This window comes from Parus major, chromosome 4, assembly GCF_001522545.3.
Source record: "Parus major isolate Abel chromosome 4, Parus_major1.1, whole genome shotgun sequence".
Classification (NCBI taxonomy): domain Eukaryota; kingdom Metazoa; phylum Chordata; class Aves; order Passeriformes; family Paridae; genus Parus; species Parus major.
In genome coordinates this window covers 22776627-22799992 of record NC_031771.1, presented here as the reverse complement: position 1 = coordinate 22799992, position 23366 = coordinate 22776627, and the positions used below count along the sequence as shown (strand labels likewise).

Genomic DNA, 23366 nt, shown 5'->3' with positions numbered 1-23366 from the left:
GAAAATTCATCTAATATTAGGACAAAAGTGGAGAAGTGTTGGCTTTTCCCAGTTTTATTCAGTTTGAATGCAGTGTCAGGTAGATTTCAGAGATCATTACAGGAAATAATGCTTTTACAGTGATCTGTTTATGCTAGATCTTAAACACTGCATTTTTACTATTTTTTTACAAAGTCTGAATCATTAAGTAATCTATCCAAATCAGAACTCTTTGCTGAATATTTGCCTAAGTGAAAAGAAATTTCTGGATTCTTGTCCTATTGTGGTGTACTGTTTTTGTTAGCAGATTTGCTGCTGGAGAAAGCAGCAGTTAGGATAAAAGGGGTTATATAAGAGAGCTCCTGCTGAGAGTCCATGGCACTCTACAGGGTGATACCAAACACTGTATTCCCCAGGGCAGGTACAATAATTAGCCACAGGACTGGTGCTCAGTCTGAGGGATTAATTAGAACTGGAGGTGGTGTTGGAGAGAGGCAGAGCAGCCATAAAGAGTGTCAGGATCACTCTGGCCTGAAGCCTGTGTGATTTGATGTGAAATAGCAGCAGCTGGCTGTAACCTTAGGAAGTGCAAGAGAACAGCAGGTGGTAATTCCTGTCTCATTTACCATGTCTTCACAGGAACATGCAAGCTTGTGCAGCTTGGGTTTATTGGCAGGTCAGGAGGAAAATCCTAGAGAGGACTGTGACATTTACTATAGTGAGCAAATGCAGCAGTCAGACTGGAGTGTAGGCAGCACAGTGTAAAACCAGTAACGCTGTTGCTTAGCGCTGCCATACCTGCCTCTGACAAGGTCGTGACAACCTTAGAATATTCACCTCATGTGGACCAATGGACAAAGCTGAGAGTACTGAGAAAAATCTAGGACAGCTAGTGGGAATTGCATCCTTCAAGGCTGTGCTGAATGTAACAGGACAACTGTTTCATCCAAGTGAAAAAAGTCAGATGGGGGGGAATGATACGATGGCATCCCTCAGTTTTCTCAGTGTATGGGGCAAATAGGCTTTACCTACTCTTCCAGGTGGGTAATGTGGTCCCATGGCTGTTGGCCTCCATCAGGCATCGTGTTTTGCTTGGCATTTGGGCAAAAATGGCAGTGAGGCATGCGGCAACTGTGCTAATTTAGAAATTGTAACCAGCTAGCATTTCAGGGTGAGCTTGAGTAGCTGTCAGCAGAGGAATTTAGTAGACCAGTGGTCGCTGTTGATGACTGTAGTGTTTTGTATTCTGTTAGGGCCTCCCAGGGTGTAGAACAAGAACCCTTCCTATGTGCAGTTCAAGAAGCAAACCAAATAAAGAGAAAAATTGGGTAACTTTGAATCTGTCATTCAGAACAGCTTTCGATAGGGAAAAAATAAAACAGATCCAGGGGATATTTGTGGTTATATTAATAGCACAGTGACAGGAAAGGAACTCATTTTGTGGGAAGGATAGCTCTTTTTATGCCTTTTTAGAAGCTCATTGTGTGCCAACATTATCTTTCATGGATGCCAGAGGGTGCAATGCCTCCTAAAGCCGCTCACACATGCAAAAACTATGGACCTATTGTAGTGTCTTTGCTGGGTTCCATTTAGTTTTCCCATGTTTCTGTCTGTCTCCAAAGATTTGTGTTCCTCATGGGGAGATGATCCAGGTCCAAACTGGCATTGCACGTATCTGACTGTTAGGTCTAAGATTATGACCACTTTGGGCAAAGGAAGGAAAGCTTGGGAAGAAGCTGGAAGAAGTAACTAAGCTGAAGATGGAAGAATGGGACTGACCCTTTTCTCCTGTGTTATTTATGTGGGCAGAAAACTGCAGCACTGACAACTAATCTTGAGCTTGCCTGTGCAGTGTTGGGAAGCTTTGGGAGTGCTGGGGCTGGACTGGGAAATGCTGAATGTAAATGGTTCTGTGTGCAGCTACACAAATCTTTCAAGTCTTCATTTCTTCTCAAGGAAAAAGAAAATCCTTCATGACAAACCACTGTATTTACTGAATAAGCACCTTTCTTTATTAATTCTCAGTTCTCCTTTATGTTGAAGATGAAATAAGTCCAAAGTAATATGAGTTTAAAACCTCAAATTGTGAATATGTTAATTTAGTGGTAACTGAAACTTCCCTTCATATAATTCTAAAGGCTGATGAGTAAAAGTGAAATTGTTTAAAAATGTTCTGTTTATTAATTTTTTCAATAAATGTCATTTATTGCTTGCTATTTAGATTTTATTTCTTATGTAGGTTTCTTGTTTGTTCTCGTTTCCATTACATGGGTGTTGTAGTTTTATCTGGAGGAGAAATGGATCATGTGCACAGCAGGGCTAATGAGTCACAGATGTAAAGATTCTGGCACATTACTATCTAATAACTTCTTTAACTTATATTCCATAATAAGATAAATGCAAACTTGATACATCTGTTTCCTAAATGATGTATCATTCCAGTCTTATCAGTGTCTTGGGAGTCAGTCCCTTTCTATGTTGTGAGTTTTAGCCTTTTTTGGTTTTGTTTTCTGTTTATTTGTTTCTAAAGAGGAGGTTTCAGGTCACTGAGCAATGCAGTTAGCCACACTGCAGTTCATCCCAGTGAAGTGGGAAAGCTGAATTTAGCCACTGGCTTTATGGGATCAACTTGCAGGGTCTCAGCTTCATATCATGGATATATAGCAGGAATAAAGACACTAAATGCAACTCCAAGGTGCTAGTGAAGAACATGTAATCAAAAAGTTACTCTCCCTTTTCTGTAAAGACTGGTGCAGTCGTTGCGATCCACAGGCTCTCTGGTGTGATGAAGAGAGCAAATATTTGCCACATTAAAAGAATCTGCTGCAGCTGAGAGAGCTGGCAGGCTGCCCTGGCCTGTTGGTGCTCCCCAGCAGGCCAGCTGGGCTGCAGGGAGCTCGTGTGCTACAGGAGCATGGGCAGCACCAGCAGAGCCTCCGCGCCACACTCCTCACAAGGGCCCTTGCCCAGGCACAGCCTTCCCTTTTAGGAGGTGCTAAGCTGGCATGGTGCAGCTGTTTGCTCCAGGAGGAGCCCCCAGAGGGGCTGTGCTACCAACTCTACCTCATAAAAGTGTTCTGTGGCCATACAGGGGGCTTAGAGCTCCCTGGCTGTGTTTTATTTAATGTTCCTCAGACTAATGTCTCTGCCACTGAACAAGCCTCTGCTTCTGGCAGTGTGCTGTGCTAAAGGCACGGAGAGGACTTAGGGATTTCCTCCAGTTTAGGAATTCACTGCTCAACTGCATAAGGTTTTGGCTTTATCAGAAGATTTAATTCACACCCTACAAGGTAGCTCAAGAAAGGTTTTGAACTGAGAGCAAAATTCAGCCCCTTATATTGTGACAGCAGGCTACAATCACCACTCTCCTCCCTTTTTTTGTGCCAGTACAGTACAAGTTCTGCACATCTTGGTAGAGTAGAATATGAGAAACCATATGTGGCATACAGCAATTGAGGGGCAAAAATGGATGTGAAAATACTGCTACGTATATCTCAAAAACCTTGACCATGGCCATTATGGACTACCCAAAGTCTAGCAGTAGATTTATGTTCAGTGTTTATGGTTGTGTATGTGCTACCAGTGTATGTGCTGCATGTCATATGTTAAACAGAATATGAGGAGCAGGATATTAATGATGCAAAGCACTTCAGAGTATGCTGTCACTGCTGTCAGCTTCTGCAGTAATCCAGAGTCAAGGCTTTTTGCATAGATCTCTTGAAGTGCTGTAGTGCATTTCAATCAAAAATGGCTTCATCGTCTGCTGGCTGATAGTCTTAACAATTTTCAAATGATCATGACAATTTATTGTAATTTAAAGAAAAGACACCTTCATGGGATTGCTCCTTCTAAAAATCTCTTGATATTCTCGTTGTGAAGTGTCAGCCTGCATCTGCAGTGCAGTGCAGACCTAACTCTGTTTCCCATATGACAGAGAGGCCGTTTCCTGTCCGTCGGCAGTGCGGGGTGTACTAAACGCAGTGTTTGTTCTGTTTGTCCATTAGTAAATTGTCTCTGTGATGTTTGTGTCGTGCTGTTCTCGTACCATGTTGTGCTGTGTCCCTAGGGTCTGCCAGGCTTCCCCACAGTTGCTGCTCTGCACAGTAATCAGATCCTCACCGTCAAGGTTTGTGGCTGACATGTACCCTGTTCGGTCAGGTCTCTCTGTATCAGCATAACAGTGCACATGAAAAATCGTTTTTTAGCATGGAATACCAGTGAATTCTCATGGTGGATCTAAGCCAACCCTCCCTGCCTTTGCATTGATCTAAGTACTCCTGATTCAGAGTGTGGAATCAAATCTATAACTGTGTACCTCTGGAAATGCCTACATTCCCCATAGTCTTGGTCAGTATTTTATTTTCAGATGAGTTTTTTGTGTTCTGCTTCCCTGAAGCATATATGAGTGTGAAAATGACACTGAACTCTATACTGGTTATGTGTAGAGTCAGATATTTGTGTTAGATATCAGAGATCTAATCTGTACGTCCGTATTTTTTCCAAGTGGATTTGCAAATTAAGCAGGAAGCAATCTGGTCAAGCTGGAACTTCAGACATTATAAAAATAACACCGTTCTTCATGGCACACTATGCTGGTTAGAAAATCTGACTGAAAGTTGAACTGGTGCTTTGTCTCTAGAAACTTTGCTGAAATAACAACATATAAAATTACTGATTTTTAGAGCCTGGGTAATGAAAAAGCTCATGCACACGCAGAATTTTCATGCAAAATCTGGGGAGAAAACAGTTACTCATTTAAGTCACTGTATATGATTTAAATCATAACAGTATATCCTGTGCAATAGAGGTAATCTTTTTCCAAAAAAAAATGCACAGTTTCTTTCAGGCAGAAGCACCAGTTCGTATTATATTAGTTATTACAAGTCTAATGAATATGTCTTTATTTCTTTCTCGGGCCTTCTGATGTCTGTTCTTCAATTCTCTCATCTCTGATCTTCAACCTTTGACCTCACCTGCCTGATCAGATGGTGTTTCCTAAAATCAATCATGGGTTTCTCTCTGCTGATCAGCAGCTCATTAAACGCCGCCTCATTAAGGTAGTGCTTCACCTCACTGGAATCTGGTTCTTCTTTACATTCAGTTTACTCTTTGCTGTACCTTTTTGTTAGTTGCCTTCTTATGGCAGGTTGTTCACTTGAAAATGCTTTGAAATGAAGCAGCTGTTAATGGTATTAACAGTTAAAAGACCATGGGTGGCTTTGCTAAGTGATCCACGTTTGAGATGCAAGCAGCTTTTGCCAGGGGTTTGCAGTGAAGTGCTGGAAACAACTAAAGCACCATTTTGGGGTGTCTTTTCTTTTTTAAAGGGAAAGGTAATATGTTTTGACAACTGTCTTGAGAATTGACTTTTACAAATTATAGGTAAAAATGAAGAGAGTTAGCTAATTGTCACTATAAAAGAGCCTCCCAAAACAGATGGAAAATTATGTACAACTTCATGAAGAAGCAGTTATTTTCCATGCTCACTTTTGAAATCTATCCATGTATCATTCATGGGCTTGGAAAATTGCTGTGCAAATCTGTATATTTTAAGATGAGACTTTTTTTTTCGCCTCAGGTTTGCTATGATTATGCAAATCATGAAGCAAACAGATGCTTATCAAAAGCAGTCGCTGGCTCTGGAGAACTAGATAAGTAAAATATTTCAAGACCATCCCAAATTTTGGCATATGTGCTGTGGTAAAACAAGCAGTTTGGAATCTGAACCTTCTGCTCTATGGCTGATAGAAACTGTTGGTCTTCAAGGCAAAGTGCTGTTTGTGCCATAAGCAATGAAAGAGCCACTGTCCAGTTCATGGCAGCTTCTTCCAGCCTGTCTTGCGCTCTTCATGGGTGAATTGATGTGTTTTTATGTGGTTGATGCCTCTAAAGCAAATTTGTGATGAGTTTTTTATTGGTTTAGGGGGACCAAGGACAAGCTGGACCCCCTGGGCCTCCAGGGCCACCAGGACCCAGAGGTCCCCCAGGAGATACTGGCAAGGATGGTCCTCGTGGGATGCCTGGCTTAACGGTGAGTTACTCTGTTGCTGCTTTGATGTGAACTTTTCTCTCAGCCAGCATAGTGTCAAAGACATTTTCTGAGATAAGACTGGCAGGTAAGAGATGCAGAAGCTGAACCAGGGGCAGGTTTCAAGGTGTACCTGCAATTCCACACACACAGAACAAGTGTATAGCAGGGCCAGAAGTAGCACCAAGGTTCCTTTCCTCCCACCCCTGGCAGTTTCCCCACACTTTCTAAGGTTTCTCAGTGACTCACTGATGTTTAATAGCTGTGTGAGGAGAGTCTGCCCCTTTCCACGAGTAATAAATGTTTCTGTTCAAACTTCAAGATAAAACTGAATTTGAGGCCTCATAACATGGATGTGCTTGATTTCTCGCTTCTTAATGGTTTAACCTCAGAAGTCTTGGAGTAAAGTGATAAACTGCTAGAGCTGCCCAAGGCATGATGAAGTTTGGAGTTACATTCTGCCATCTTTAAGCAAGAAGAGCAGTACTATTTTCTTTGGCTCAGCCCCCATACTTCATTAGGACAAGCAGCAGAATCCAGCATATTGTGTATTGTTTATTTTAGGCTAAGCACAGGATGAATCCCACACTTTTTAAACAGATGCTTAAACACATCACTTTTTAAAAAAGTCTGTGTTTTATTATAGTTTTATATTTTGTGGCCTCCGTAATTTTTCTTCCTTTGAGACAAGTATCTCCCTTTTTACCATGCACGCCACTGTTATGATAACTGTGTTATCAGTGTGGAAATAGAATCACAGACAGGAGAGGGACATGGAAAATGAAATGGCACATGTACAGATGCACACACACGTTCACATCCATGGAAAGTGAAGATTTTGGCCAAGAAGGCACATGGGGAACCAGCAAGGTGAGGACCAGCGCTGAAAACAGAAACTGGTTTCTTGAAGAAAAAGCATCTCTTGTTACATGAAGCCAGGATGGAATAAATTTTTCCTGCAGGTCCGTTTTAGCTAACATTGAGAAAGAAAATATCCACACTCCTGTTCGAACCCTTGTCAGGTGTTAACTGTCTAAATTTAATATATATAGCATGATAATAGTAAGATGCTCCAAAAATTTCCTGTGAAAATCCAGCAAATCTGGCCTGTTGAGACCTCTAGGAGTCTAGAGCTGCTACTGCTGCTGCTGTTGCTTTTTTTTACCACTCCTGCCCTCATAAGTTCTAGCTCAAGGTTATGAAATGACATGAAAATTTTGTCACTCATGATGCTTTACTTTGGCAACCTTCTCATTTCTCTGTGGCACATCAGGCTCTGGGCCTCTTCTGGGTCTCCCTTGTGTTCTTTTACTGTGGTTAAATGGGCTGTGGTCAGCAGAGTTGGTGCTGGATTGATCTAGTAAGGGCAAGACTGAAACCAGAATCCATTTCTGGCTGCAGTGACAGTGTTCTAATAATTCACATACGTGGGGCTGGCAGAATCAGCTGGCTTTGCTGATTACAGTGTGGCTGTGTGTTGCTTTGTGCTTTCTAGCAAAGGGATCATTAGTGTTTCTCACAACAGAAAAGTCATGCATTTTATGCAATGAGGTCATTCCATTTTGTAATAATTCTAGAGTGATTTGACTTTAGATGGCAAGGCAGAGTTTCTTTTTATAGTTTTTAAGCTGTGGCTATCTTAAGCCCTGTAACATTATGGAAAATCTGTTCATAATACTGCTTTAGAATCAGACACAAACAAGCTCTCAGGTAGAAACCATCCAGTTTTCTGCCCCTTGCTACTGATCTGTACCCTCAGGTTAATGTTCCTGATCCTCAGAAGGCTTGTTCCTCCATGGCTGTGTGATACACAGTCAAAGAGGAGAGTAGGGAAAACTTAGCTGAGCGGGAAGGACAGCTTTGTTTTTGAGATAAAGACTTGTGCAGACTGAAAACAGCAGCTGCTCTGTGCTGTGAGCTGGGTGTTGCAGCATCTCGCAGCTATAGGATGTCCTTAGAGTGACAGTGACCATTGGGCAGACAGTGCTTCTTCTGCAGGGTTAGATAAAGCAGGGCTTCTCTTCCAACCTGTCCTTCCCAAGCAAGAAGGTTTACAATCACCACAGCTGTAAAACAGTGTTTTGGGGCAGTGACTGGCCAGAACCCTGTGTCTCCATGGCTCCTTTCTCCCAGCTGTCCTTGGTGTGTTTGCAGATGCTGCGTGTTTGCTTCTGAGTGCAATGCACACATACCCAGAGAAGCAGCTCTGATTCTTTCCGGTTGCCAGGAACAACGACATCAGAACAGTTCTCATGAATTTTATGACAGGCTTTCTTTTATGGCAAAGCTGCTAAAGGGGACCCTGCAGCTGTGCTGATACAGTAGTGCATGGACTGTCCCATGCTCAGCTGGGTTTTCAAGGGAGTGATGCATAAACCAGACCACTAAAATGATAGGTGCTCTGGATTTTTGGATGGGTATTTTTAGTCCTTATTGTATGACTGATACATTTTACTGTCTCTGCAGACAGATGTATGAGTTCATATGGGAAAAAAGGGGAGAAGATAGATTATGACTTTATGTAGAGTTGTGCCCACAGAAAGAGAATATATTGGAGAAATGATGGGTTACCATTTTGAAAGCCAGTCCAGGTATTTAGCAGCTGAGTAATTATTTCATGGCTTCAAAATACCAATATTCATGGTTTTATGGAACATGGTAATTGACAACAGTAAGTTATGCCAGCTGACTGAGGTGATGACACAGACCAGTATCCTTGGAATATGTAGACTGTGGGATACAGCACATATGTGAAAATAACCTTTTCTCTGTGTCCTTTAGCACAGTGGAATGGAATATTATATTTGGAACCAAGGGAGAGAGTCAGAACACCAATACTTAACTCTTGCATTGAGAACTATACCATTACATGATTGGGAAGTAGTACTTCTTAAGATGTCTGTGATTTGGACTAACAGGTTAAAAAGCAAAAAAGTGATATGTTTAATGTGCAGTTAGCTGCCATGGCTGTTTAAGAATTAAATTTTTAAGGTACTTTATTATTAGATAGAAATCTGGATTCAAGATACGTTGCTGAAATTATTAATTCCTTTTTTTTTTTTCAAAGGGTGAGCCAGGAAAACCAGGAGAACAAGGATTGACAGTAAGTATTCTTCCAGTTTTCTAAGAAAGTGTAACATGACGTATATCTTTTAAAATGGGAAATTCCAAAAAGCATTATGGGTGTGTATTTCCTGACCTTCCTTTGTCACAGGCTATTTGAGGCCTTGTTTGTGAAGAAAACACAAGGAAGAAAACATCTTCTGTTTAAATACGGTCACATAAGGCAAACTTCTTTCAGCTTGGAGAAGCAGAAGGAAGTAAAATAGATAAGGGCACAGTAAAACAAAAAAGAAGCAAGCCAGGGGTTCCCAGTTCCTGGCACCCTCTTAACACTGTTCCTGAAGCTGAGCTATTTCTACCTTGAAACCACTGGGCAGCACTGGAACCATCTACATGTTTTATGGGCCAAAATTCAAGATGTCTCTATGGCAAGGGCTCTGGACCTTTTCCTGGCAGAACAGTGAAGAGACAGTGCTGAAACTCCCAGAAAGTTCTTCTGTTATGAGGTTCCAGGTTTTTTTCTACTGTGTGTGTCAGATACTTCCGATTCATTTGGAATTAAATTGAAGCTCCACTGGTTGTAAATCAGCTTTAGCCACAGATTAAGGCATTGTAAGTTTCTGCCTGTCACATATTCCCAGAACGGTGCAACATGCAGTGCTTTTTCTCCCTTAAGATCTCTCTAAACACAGTCATTTTTATTTTATGAGAGATGACAAATTTTAGCACGGGGCATGTGGTTTTGATTCCTGAGTACTTCTGAGGAGGAAGATTATCAGTATCAATCAGACCAACAATGAGTGCAGATATGATTGCTGTCTGAATTTGTGAAGATTTAAACAGGTGCCATGATATTTTTCCTTGACAAATTGCAAAATATTTCCAATTGACAAAATCCAGTATCTTTTGAAAGAAAAAAATGTAGATTCTGAGACTTGGAAGTATTTGCTGTGATCAAGTGGTTAAAGTCCTGTACTTTTTCATTTTGCAGTAAAGGTTTATCAGTTTTAAAATCAAAGCCTCACAAAGGTACTACCTCATTTTTTAGCATGCCTTCTGGATGGTTTTTTGCTCTTTTCTTTTGGTTTCTGAGTGCCTGTGAACAATAGATGCAATATCTAGAAAAGGAGCTTTTTTGGTTTGTTTTCTTGTATTTGGAATATTTTCCAATTTGACCTCTGGACAGAAACTCACTCAGGTTCTGCAGAAGTGTCTTTCTGTTCAAGACCAGATCTGCAGAGTCACAGGATCCTTGAGGGTTTTTAATCCATCACATTTTAGTCCCCATATTCAGAGCATTCCCACTGCTCTAATGTAATAGTCTGTGTGTAAGGACTAAAAATCTGCTACTACTCTGTTTATTTAAATGCAAATGTGTTTATATAGGAGGAAAAGGTGTTTGAAAACCAAATCATCAAACTTGAGTTGGAGAAAGATCCCAGATTACATGAATTTCCAACTCCAAGTGTCTGTTTGAAAGGTCAGTCTGATGGCTTAAATGTTAGGTTATGTGGAGATCAAGTAAACAGCATCAGAGTATCAGGGAGGTAATTAGTTCCTTTTTATTCTTGGTGCTTCTGACGTAGTCTTTATGCCAGTACAGATTTGCAGACTTCTCTTCCCCGTGGAAAATGTTACAATTATTCAGGGACTGCTTAGCTGTTTCTGACAATTTCCATCATGCATTTATTTCATGAATTTCCATATTAGAAATTCAGATACTCCAGGAATAGCTGATTCCCAACATGTATGTTATAAGATCACATTGCTAAAAAATATAGTATATTATGTGGTGAGGAGCACAGGCTTTTTCCTGCTTGAGTTTCTTTTTGTGCATTTTTCACCTCTTATCTTTTCAAAGTAAAGGAAAATGGAGATGTCTGCCCAGAGGAGCTTCTAGGTTATTTCTGCAGGAATTCTTTTGTAAGGACTTATCTTTTTTTCACACCAAGGGTCTCCAGTCTGAGTTAGCTTCCTGTTTTTCTTCTCACTGAAATTGAAACTCGGAATTCAGTGATTTCCATAAAGTACTACCAGTCCTGGTCTCCCAAAAGTCCATATGATGGAGTGGGCTGTGGTTTCCTACTTGCCCACCTGTCCAAGGCCCTTTCCAGTAAGAAGCAAATACTGTGGCATATATTCTGATTCTTCCTCTGAGAGGAAGGATGGAGTCAGGATGCAGCCAAGGAGACCACTAAATACTGGGAGAGGATCCATACGGTTTGGGTGATACACTGAAGGTTGTGGAAGATGAAGGCTATTTATGACCTATAGGGTCACACTCTCAGGCTTTAAATCCCATGGTGCTGTTCAAGTTAAGGATAGCAGAAAGCCTGACCTCTGGATTATAATAATGGGGACAGAACATTTTTCTCTTTCAAAAGCATTTTTTTGCACCTATATTTGGTAGCATGCCTTGGTATTTCTAGATGAATGTACACGTTACTGACAGAGCTGGCAATTTCAGTAAGAACCTGTGAACCAACAATGGCATAGCTTGAAATTACTTAGTTTTCTATTTTCTCACAAAAGAAGGGGAATAAATTTCTTGAAGAGTACAAGATGTGGCAACAGAAATAGCTAACAGTGTTTTCCAGCTTGTTCCTTGGGATGTTCCAGGAGCCTGTGACACAGGCTGAGTAATGTGTGACCTGCTGTGTGAATCGATACACACAGGTACCCAGGGCAGCCACAAAACCTCAGCTGAAATGCAGAGAGTAGATTTATTTCATCACCTCACTAACAGCACTGGGCAGCTGAGACACACAGACACAGCTCCACTAGGCTCAGTTTATCCTAGTGAGGGGAGACACACAGGGATACAGGCTCAGTTCATCCTAGAGCACAGCAGGGGTGGGGTGGGGCTGATACTGACCCAAAATATCAAAGGTTTCCTTGCAGGAGCAGTTCAGCACAAGGCTGAGCTTCCATGATCATTCCTTCTCCCAGCAGAAAGCTCAAGCATGTCTGTGACAGTGTGTTATCTCCACACGGGAATTCTGCTTCTCAAAACAGGCAGAGGATGAACAACAGTAGATAGAATAACTGGAGTTTCCCCACACCAAAATTCTTAGTGTTCCCAGCTGTGAGGTCACTTTGGGTGAAATTATTTCCTCCTTAACACATCTTGTGGATTTAACCCTTTCCTCCCAACACCTGCAACAATATGTTTTACATTTATCTTGATTTACAGAAAGTTGAAATTAGTTTAATGCATTTGGAATTCTGGGAACGTTCATGTTCTCCTTTCAGTGAAACAGGAAATCCAGTGACTCTAGTGAAAAGATGGCAATTTGCTGCAACTGAGAATCTGCTGCCACATTTTGCTTTGTATTTAATGAAATCCTGTGTTAGTAAATAAAAAAGAAATGAATGTTTCAGGGTGATGTTGTGAGAGAGGGCAGTAGTAACTTTCCTTCCTCTCAGGCAGATGAGTTTTGCTTGGACCATATATAGACAATGACAGTGTTTGAGTCCTCTCAAAGTGTCATGAGTGGCATGAGTTCTGCTTTGGCTCAAGAGAATTCATCTTCGAGACAAGGAATGGCATTTCTTTTTCCCTATTTCCATTGTAGAAAAACGTGTGGGTTGGTGGTGGTGTCCCATGGTGGTAGGACAATTTAGGATGTGAGAGAATCAGTTGTTTCTTACAGGAGTGTCTCATTCTCTGTTAAAAATCATTCCAGGTTGTCTAAGTGCCAGCATGATTCTTTTGCTCATCTGTCCTTGTGGTTGAGATGTTTGGGAGAACTCTTTGCAAGGGTTTTTTGGGCTCTGTATGTCACTGTGTCAGGAAGAACATGTTTGCTCTTTGCAGCAAGAAATTTCAGTTTCTTTTTAGGTGAGATGGAGGTTTAAGTTATAAAAGATGTGACTTCAGTGTGTCTTCAGTGTTAGAAGAGAATGAAAGAATGACTAGTGGTTGAAATTTGTGTTCGGTTTCCATGACATTTGAAAGACCTGCAGATGCACTTTCTTCAAGTTGAAGGTATCATTCTTCTGTGCAGAAGGGATTAAGAGAATTCAGGGGAGGCCAAGCAGTGAGGTGACCAAAGAGATTAAGTTTTGAAATATTATGTGGAACTAGAAAAATGTACACTGCTCAAGACAGAAGGCCAGTAGTTTCTGTAGCTTTTCAACCTTTTGGGTTAAAGTTGTGGTCGGCCTCTCATAATTTATGCTGTTTCCCCCGCCATTTGTCTGCAATTCTTGGTGATAAGGACTCTTAAATACCATACAAGAGTTTTTCCAGTTTATTTTCTCATTTTCAGAGTGAATAATAGATGGATTTGTGATTCTTTTCTACCCAAGAGTTAGGATTTCTGGTTGCAGACTATTCATGAGAACTTAGAGTCAGTGATGAAAAACATTAAAGGCTGACACTGGCAGATGAACATGTTCAGATTCATAAACTGCAGTGGGATAGAAGGTGTGCATGAGATGGTTTTGTTCCTAATTTCCATGTGGGGGAATTTTTTGTGCTTTTATGGTTAAATTATTTTAAACTAGTTCATATTAATAAAAATCTGGAATATTAAAATATGCTATGTCTTCAGCTCCTTTTTTCAGAAGTAAATTCAAACATGTTCAGTGTACAACCATTTCTTGTCAGTGAAAGAAAACCTCAGTGTATTATTTTCCTCCCCAAAATGGGCCTTAAGGACCATAGATAAGTAATTTTGCATATGTTTTACATGAACAGAACACTCCAGAATAACCAGAGAACTCAGGTAAAGGTGTCTCTTTGCAAAAGAAATCTATGCTATGATGACTAACCCAAAATCAAAATCCCTCTGCTTTAAGATACAGGGTTTTCCAAACTAATACTTTTCTGCTTATGCAGACTTGCTGGGCATCTGTTCAAGAAAGTAAAACGTAATGTTACTGCCTTCACTGGTTATTCAGAAAAAGGGGGATGTTCTTCCAAAGGATATAGCCATATTTGTGTAAGACAGTGGAAAAGTGTAACCTTGCAGTTAAGTCTGCAGAATGTCACATCTTTAAAATGAATTAATACTGTTTTCATCTTAGGTTAAAATGAACTCTCAGGAACCAGACAGAATTGTCTGGGAAGTTCTGCTGGTTTCAATACAGCATTTCAGGCCAATCATCAGGGCCAGATTCTCAGCTGCTATGAATCTTCATAGCTCCTCTGGGAAGCTACTAATTGTGATTTTGTTTTCAATGGCCAGAGTTCTGTAGGTGCCTTCTTTGTTTTATTCTGGTAGCATGTTCATAGTAAATTTTATAAGGTGTTGTTCCTAAGCTGTTTAGCTGCAAAAGTTTATGAGAACTAGCAGATGAAATGGAAATTCTCAGCCTGTGCCTTTCACAGTAACTACTTTTTCTTTTTTTTTCAGTAGTACAGTTGCACTGAGCTTAACTTGCTGGAGATCTCAAGGAAATAGTCAGGCGTTTTGTAACCTCTGCACTTTGGTAATGGCTGCCACAACAATGACTAAAAGAATGAAGATAAGAAGCTCTTATTGAGCACCAATTAATAATCTTGCAGCACTTTTCATCAGTTAAGGTAGAGAGTGTGGGAGGGGGTCACTCCTCTTAAAGAAGATATAAGAGATTTTTCATCATAGTTAATCTCTCATTAACTGATCATTCTTATATCTAGGTAATGCATCAATATTACAGGAATGAGAATTTCAATACTAGCATTCTAGAAACTGTAATCTTTATGAAACACTCCTCAACCGTGCAGGTACATGTTTTCGGAGTTTTACACAAAGGAAATGAGATCCAGACACAGGCTCCACTGAAATGCAGATGAATACTTTGAATGAAACATGTGCTTTGTCTTCACGTATTTTTGCTAGTTCAGGTTTCCATTTTCAGTTCCTTATGCCATTAGACTGGTAAGAAGTAGGTTTGTGGGAAAAAGGAAGGGGTCATCCCCATCTGGACAGCCAGAGTGGTGTGCCCAGCTCTGGGCCACTCACTACAGGAAGGACATTGAGGCACTGTGGAGTGTTCAGAGAAGGGCAGTGGAGCTGCTGAAGGGTCTGGAGCACACAGGTCCTGTGGGGAGCAGCTGAAGGAGCTGGGGATGTTTTTCCTGCAGAAAAGGAGGCTCGTTGGGGGAACCTTCTTGTTGTCTACAGCTACCCTAAAAGGAGATTACAGCAGGTGAGTTTGATCTCTTCTCCCAAGTAAGAAGTGATAGGACAAGAGAAATGTGCCTCAACTTGCATTAGATGAGGTTTAAGTTAGCTATGACGAAAAAAATTCTTCATGGAAAGGGTTGTCAAGCGTTGGACCAGGCTGCCCAGGGAAGTGTTGAATCACCACCCCTGGAGTTCTTTAGGAGGTGTGTGGATGTGGCAGTCAGGGACATGGCTTAGTGATGGACTTGGCAGTGTTAGGTTAACAGTTGGGATCCATGATCTTAAGCATATTTTCCAATCTAAACAATCCCATGATTCTGTTCTAAGTGTTTAATGATTCTTACAGACAGCAAAGGGAAAATACCTGTTCTCAGGAGCAGTCCTGGAACTTCTTTTGTTTCATAGAAATAAAGACACGATACTTCCCACAGGTCTTCTGGTTACAAAGAGCTTTTACTTTCATAGAAGGTATGGAAGTTAAAAAAAAAGTTCTTCTGGATGTTTTGTTTGTCTGTGGTTTTGTTTTTGGGGTTTTTCTTGTTTGCAAGGCTTTGGAATATGAGAGTTCTTGTATGACAGCATATTGCACCATTGTGACCTATTTTGCTGTATAACTTGTGCAGTATACAAAAACATTCATGTTTTCATTATGTTTTTGTTAGGCATTTTCATTTGGTGTTTGTGCTCATTGTCCATGAATTCTGACACCTTGTAAAACAAATCATTATTCCTGCCCCAAGACCTGCAAATTGAAATGCCCCAACTTTTTAATTCATTTCTTCAAACATTAAGCAACTGAGTCCCTAGAAATTGAATACAAAAGTACCTTGGGAGGGTTGCTAATGTACCACACCCTGAATTACTCTCTCTCTCTCTCTTTGAAACTGTGGCTTCAGCATTTACAGGGCAGCATTTTCTTATTTTGCAGCTTGATAGAACACAGGGAACACATGAAGTGTAAAAGGGAAATATAATTGTAACATTAGTAAAGAGGTGTAGTAAGAATGCTGGACCCCAGACTTTGTTTTAACTACACTAAGGTAAATCTTTTCAGTTTGGTTAGATTTTTTATTTTTTGGTGGGGGGAGAGGGGTATGGGGGGTGGAGGTTGTTTGCTTCTTTGTAGGGTTTTTTGGTGTGCTTTGGTTTTTTGGTTTTGTTTGTTTGTTTTGTTTCTAATTTACTCTGACCAGTTACTTGTTAAGGACCAATTGAAATGTCCAACTTCATTCAGTCATTTCTACAATGCAAAGACTTGACACAATTCAATCTCTGGAGGTTTGGTTAATTTCCAAAAACAGGGATTGAAGAATGGCACTCATAACGGAAATATTTTACCTTTTAGAAAACACAGTTGCATAGAAGACTTTTGTACACATTTTCCTGTCCTTAGTGTCCTTAGTTACCCAGTTTTCCAAGTGTTTAGGTATTACTGATAATTCTCCTTCTCCAGAGAAACACAGAGGGCAGTTGAATTTCTTGGAAGCAACACACCTTGTTTCTCCATCCTCCTACTGAGGAGTTATTTGAATGAGAGCCTAATTCAGTGAAGCCCTGCAATAAGTTTTCACAGCTGCCTAGCTGGTTTACTCAAATGGACATGATGGCAAAGGGCTCTTCTGAAATGTTCATGATGGTTGAAAGAGCAAGAACTATTTTTTTATTTTCATTATAGTAATCTTCCTGTTCTGGGCAAGTCTTGAAACCAAAGTTTTTTGCTTTCTGGATTGAAGTTCCTCTGTGAATATGGGTCAATTTGAGGAAAAGTGGTATAATCTTCAAAAATGCTCAGCAGTCATTTCACCTAAACAGTTTTCACAAACTTTCTTTGGAATTTTTGAAGCCCAGATGCTCTTTGTAAAAAGAGCTTTTTGACATCAATTGCCAGTGGTTTAGGAGTTGATTCTAAGCATCCCTTTGTGAAACTCTGTCAATTTTCAATGATGCAGGCAAAAGACAAATATTTTCTATCAACATAAGCTGTCCAGACTATTTTGGAGTGATTTTTTTATCAATGACAGATATCATGTATATGTATTTGTAGTTAGGAGGTGAAAGAATTCTTTACCTCTGGGGTTGTTTTGTTTTCTTGATCAGCCAATGGTTTTAAAGGGCTGTGTGTTTTCTGTTTTACCCCCTCATACAGCCAGACAGGATGGTGGCAGAGGGGCAGTATGTTACCTGTGCTGGAGATGGAGCCTCCAGCTGGTGCAGATTCCAGCAGGTTCCGTGAGTGTGGTGACTGCAGAGCCGAGGCTTTGGGCTTGAGGGGAATGAGCTGGGAACCTGTGGCAGCAGCTCTGCACTGGCTGCCTTAAAAAATATCCCTGTGTCCTTTTGCACTGGGAAATCATAGGCAGTTAATGACTTGGTGGAACGATTTTGAAGCTCGTGCTTGCAAACTTAATTGTGGCATTTTCTGATGGTGGACAGCTTGGCTTTCCAATTCGAAGATGCTCTTACTCCATCTTTTTGGATGAAAATAGTCTTTTTGCCTAGAGAGTATTATGGCTTCTACAAAGAACCATACTAATACAAATACTACGATTCCTACTTAGCCATAGTGATCTCAACCCCTAGTTCCTCTAGCTGGCCAGGAAAAGACAGAAGATATGATGCATTTTCCTTTTAATATTGTATTCATGTGAAACATTTGAGAAGAAAGTCATTATTATAAAACTTAAGAAACATCAAGTGGTGTTTCCATTTGTTTGACTGGTGTAGTGTTCACACCTTCTCCTGTAGTAGGCAAAGATATGAAGGGTTACATCGTAAAGTATTTATTCCTAAATATGTGTTGATACTAAAAAATTGTAGATAACTTCAATCACCAATTAGTCTTCCTTGATTTACTTGTTTCTAAACTAAGCAAATCCTCAAAATTAAATAAATTCTACTTCTTTATGATTTGTCATTTGCTCACAAATCAACACACATATTTCACTTGCAAAGTCCCTGTTTGCACTATATAGAGATTCTATCTAGAAATCACTAGAAAGATCAATCTTTCAGCCCAGGGGCAGAATATCTATCCAGAGGAAGGCTTAGGTGACCCTGCATTTGCAAAGAATCCCTTTGGTTGTGCTGGAGCAAGCAGCAGGGCTAGGGTATTGCTGCAGCTGATTCAGACACAGAAAAACAGAAGGAAAACAGAGAAAAACATCAAAACAAGCATCCTGAGGGACTGCTTGGAAATGTTCATGTATTTCTTGCCTTCTGCTTCTCTCTCAAGGCCTACATAGAGATTTTGGTTGCTGGTCTCACTGTCTGTTCGTCAAGTGGATAGAGCAGGATGCTCCCAAGTTCAGTAGAATAATGTGGGGGGGAAATCCAAATGTTCATATGGAATATTCTACATAGATTATTTTAAAAGCCGTCATTTATGCCTCTGGAAATAAGCTAAAGCCTTGTTGGTTTGGGATTTTTCTTGTTTGTTTGTTTGTTCTTTGGTTTTTTGTGGTTTTTTTTGTTTTGCTTTTGTTTTGGGTTTTTTGTTTTGTTTTTTAAGTTTTTTTATAGTTCAGTGTTTTGTTTTGGTTTTTGGTTTAGTTTTTAATTTTTTATTTGATTCTTTCATATTTTTTCTTTTTACCAGATTTTATTTATTTGCCTATTTCTGTCTCCCCAGTGTCATTCTGTGCTCTGATCAGAGATCTTAGGTAATTCTAGAAAAATAAGCACAATTCTGAAGTGTTCTACAGGCTTTTTTATTCTGTTTTTTAAAGAAGTTTTCTGTTACTAACCTCAGAGAGCTGTCTGTGAATGAGCTGTTAAGTTTCCAATGGCTTTGAGCTTCTTTCCCAATGCTAGGGAGCTGTGCTTTAAAGGAAAATTGTTTCTATTCCGGTATTTTTTGCAATCAGAACATTCTAAGGGTAAGCAGGACTTGTTATCCTGTGTAAATTGTGAAATGTATCAATTTAGGTAAGTTTTATTTGAAATTGGTTTTTTGAGTCAATTCCATACCATTTCTAAAGGTAGCTGTACTGCTGAGGACTGTTCTTGTCATCAAGTGGTTCAGTGGATGTGAAACACCAGGGCTACTTCCAGTCTGAGTAAAGGCTTAAGTACCAGAAGTGGAAAGGATATTTATTGATAAGTATCTGCTGCTTCTTTTCTCTGAATGATTCATTTTAAAGTCACCATAAGAGCAAGACTATGCTACTATGTAAATATTTTTATAATCAGTAACTCATCTGGAGAAGCTGGAATGATGTCAGGGATGAGGAGGAAATTCTGGGAAGAAAATGTTTTCTGCAATGTCTTGAATTATATCCATCCCACAGGCTGACAGCTGCAAGCACCAGGCAGAATGTCCTCAACAGAAAGGATATTTAACAGGTTGCTTTGGGGCTAACATTAGTAAGTGAATTATCATTTTACCTTCATACAGCACTATTAAGGGCTCCCAAATGGTAATTTAATATAGCTGAAGGTCTTTAGAAGGTTTTAATAGCTTCTTAAGTGTCTAGAAACTGATATATCCATCCCTTGGACATACAAAGAGCTGCTATGAGCTATGAAGGGGGTCTTCAGTTGTTCTGTATTCACTTTGGCCTGCGGATGGAAGGATTTTTCCCAAGACCTGAAATAACCCTGAAATGTAGCAGGTTAGTTTGCAGCAGGTCAACAGACAACTGATGCCCAGGATGTAGACATTTGGAGCCTATTTTGATAACATTGCTGTAGTAAAAGCACTAGTTTGAGCATTAATTTTTAGGTGTTTTTGAAATTCTAGAAAAACTTGTGTCCTCACAGAAGAAGAGAGAAGGATGGTGTCAGGCACTCAGAGAAAGGGAGGAACACGGTTTTTGGAGGTGTTATATTTGTGGTTCCTTACCCAGCAGATCACTCACTGTCAGGCACTTACTGAAAAGAAGACTTGATTTAAACAGCAGTTTTTGTGAAACACTGAGCTGGGGACATTTTTCTCCATCTGAAAAAGCAGATGCTCTGATCATCACCAGTGCTGAGTGCTTCTGCTTTCTTTTGAAGGCAAGGTAGTAAAATTGTCACCCTCCACCTCACAGCTGGGTTTCCTTTATCAGAATCCATCTCTACAGTCTAAAGGAGATGCTCACAATACTTTCCTTCTGTTGAAACAATCAGGCAAAAGTTTCAAGAAGCAGCACTGATCTTGCATTTGCAAGGTTTGATGCCAAACCTTAGACGTACTGATCCACATTTAAATCTGCAAGGCTTTCATCCACACCAGTGGATTCAGCGCTCAGAATTACCACCAGTGGAGCTTTTCCTTGCTAGCAGTTTGAAGCTGAATTACAACAAGCCCTGCATTTACCAACAGTGGAGGATTCTGCCTAACTTCACACTCATTCAAGAATAAAATCAGTGTCACATTTGGAAGCGGAAATCCTTTTGCAATTGCAGTTTTGGTATCAATCAGTCCTTCTTTTATTCTTTCTCACATCAGAAGGATTTGGTTTCCCCAGTTTTTGTGTTGTGCTTTGCACCCTCCTGGACTCTGAATTCGCCTGGCTTGATACAGGACCAGCACCCACAGTTTGTACCAGCGCCCATGGTAGGAACCTGGATATAGAAGTGAATAGAACTGTGGTAGATGTGGTCTGGCTGCTACCAAAACAGACTGCCAAAGTGTCCAAGACATGGCTGGTTGACCTACTATCTGTCTGTTTCCCCTCTCCCCTGTCCCCCTGGGTACTTCAGAGACACCAGAAGAGAAATGGTTCCTCTTAACATCTACAAGACTTTGACTCCTGTATGACATTGAGGAAAATTAAGCTTTCCTGAATTGAGATATCTCTTCCTGCCTTCTCAGGTCATGGGGACAATATGGTGGTTCTTTGCTTCCCAAGAGCATTCTTAGCAATTTCTGAAGTTAAAGATTTTTCTCTTCACTTGCAAATGATGGCACACATGACCAGTTAGGTATAACACAGTCATGTGTGCTGATATTTAAAAGGTGACAAGATTTTGAGGTTTGTGATTCTCTCCATCTCAAATACGCTTGTTTGCATAAACCTTGTTTTTATTATATTACTGTGGACACACAGCTGGCTGTTAGCTGATATAAGAGAGAGAAAAACCACAGTCATCTTAATGCTGGGAGATTTGTCAGTATTAGAAGAAGCAGATGGCTTGGAAGAGAAAAGCTTAGAAGGGGGAAAGTTTGAGTATTCTAGTTAGTAGTTAGTTCCAAAAGTGAAAAGATTCATTGTGCATTTTGAGCTTAAACTTTTACTTTTCTATGACTTCTAAAACATCAGTTGGTTTCAGTCCAGTATCAGAGTGCTTACACAATAAGACAGTCTTAATTAGTCATTTCAGTTTAAATTGGCTGGAGTTTTGATGTTAATTGAATTGTTTTCCCTTTGCAGGGACCTCAGGGGCCTCCAGGACAAAAGGTATAGTATAAACAACAATGGTGTGAAAGTGATTATTCCTCCTGTGCCAAGTTGCAAGCAGAAAAGGTGAATGGAATAAGCTACTGTACGCTGCATTGAATCAATTAGCTTAGGTTCTGAATTCAGTTTTTGCAAAATGGAGCCATATAATGTGAGACACAAGATTTCTCATTTCCCCCATCATAAGAAGTTCAAGCCATGCAGAGCAGACTGTTTTCAATCTGTCTGCTTAACTTTCAGGTGAAAAGGTCACTATAATTTTCTCATTCATACACTTGTGCGATTAGGAAACCAAAGTTAAAACGTTGTGAAAGGTGGGGAGATAAAGTTTCTGATTAAATGCATGTAATCTACCCGAGTAGATCAGTGCCATATGACTAAAGAATTGACCAGCAGAAACAAAGGATGTAGGTGTTGCTGATAAATAGTGCCTGGTTGGTGGTGTTCAGGTGGTCTGCCCGTGTCTTCCTGTTCCTTCGGTAACCTGAGACCCCACTTCCTGGGAATGCCTTCAGTGTTATTTACACTCATTAAAGCTGGCTGCCTCAGTTTGATTGAGTGAGTTTGGGATTTATGGAATTACCCCGTTAAAACAGTCCTCAGAATATCAGCAGTAACAGCTAGTGAGTGGCACTTTTCTGGCATCTGACTCACATGCCACCAAGGTGAGTAATTTTCTAGCTGATTTCAAAAGATTGAAAAGTTGTATGAAAGATATTTAATAAAACAGCTAGAATTTGTATAAAGGAAAAAAAAAAAGAGGAAGGAATAAGTACTATTGACATATGTGAGAAGGATGCCTGCTTTTCTTCTTCTGAGAGTAATGTTCTTTAGAGAGAAGCATCTGTTAAAATGAAACTTTTTAACAAAAGAAAGAAAAACCTGTGATACGTAAAACATAATCCCAAAGTATACAAATTGGTGGAATTTTGGCAGCTGTGGGCTGTATAGAGTGTGCAGGCTGAAGGAGAGGACTACCATTTGTGTTTGGCAATGCAGGAATGTGGCTCATGTCTAAGTTGCCATTACAAAGCTGTACCCTGAGAATTGTGGAGGAGGATACTTAGTGTGTATGGCATCAGCAAAGCCCACGTGCTGATGAACTTCTGAATATCTGGTAAACATTTACGTACCACAGTAGAATCAGCTTCATTTTACACTTTCTAACATCCTGTGTTTCGTAAGAAAAATAATCAGCTGCCACTGAGAGGAGGAACTGTTATACATAAGATAGTTTATTGAGGCTGATGGTGTAATGCCCTCCTGAGCTTTGCCTTCTAGTTTTCTGGAAAACTGATACAGAGATGTGAATATGTTCGCTCAGGGCCTCTTGCAGTAGCTTAAAGCCATGACCATGTATCCAGCAAAAAGTTATGACAAGGATGCCAAAGAGGAAGCTTTGGGAGAAAGGAGAGCCATGGAGATATGCTGGGATGTGATGTTTTATTTCTTACTGATTTAAAGCTATGTTACTAGCTCTTGGAGGGTTTTTGAGACCCTCATGCGTTGCTTTCTTTTCCTGTTTCACAGGATTTCCCAACTCTATTAACTGGCAAATGTGTGTATCCATTTTGGGTGCACTTCCTTTGGGTGTTAGTGATAATTTTAGTGACACCTCTAACCAAAATAGAGGGGAAATTGCCATGCAGCAATTCTTTCAGTTCCCTTGCTGAGCAGCACCATCTTTATAAAATAAGAGGAGAATGCTGTACAAGCAGATGCAGCTTTCCTGCTTTCCTCATGCTTTGTGTTTTCACTGAACTTCCATAGCAAATTGCACAAGGTTCTTCGAAAAAA

General features: G+C 40.2%; 1 protein-coding gene across 1 annotated transcript in view; it reads left to right on the top strand.

Moving 5' to 3' along the window:
- Positions 1-23366, top strand: part of COL25A1 (collagen type XXV alpha 1 chain) — a 292563-nt gene that overhangs the window by 202383 nt on the left and 66814 nt on the right. The window contains exons 8-11 of the mRNA XM_033513972.1: positions 4046-4105; positions 5903-6010; positions 9075-9110; positions 21543-21569. Coding sequence (XP_033369863.1) covers positions 4046-4105; positions 5903-6010; positions 9075-9110; positions 21543-21569 — 231 coding nt within the window. The remainder of the gene's footprint in view (positions 1-4045; positions 4106-5902; positions 6011-9074; positions 9111-21542; positions 21570-23366) is intronic.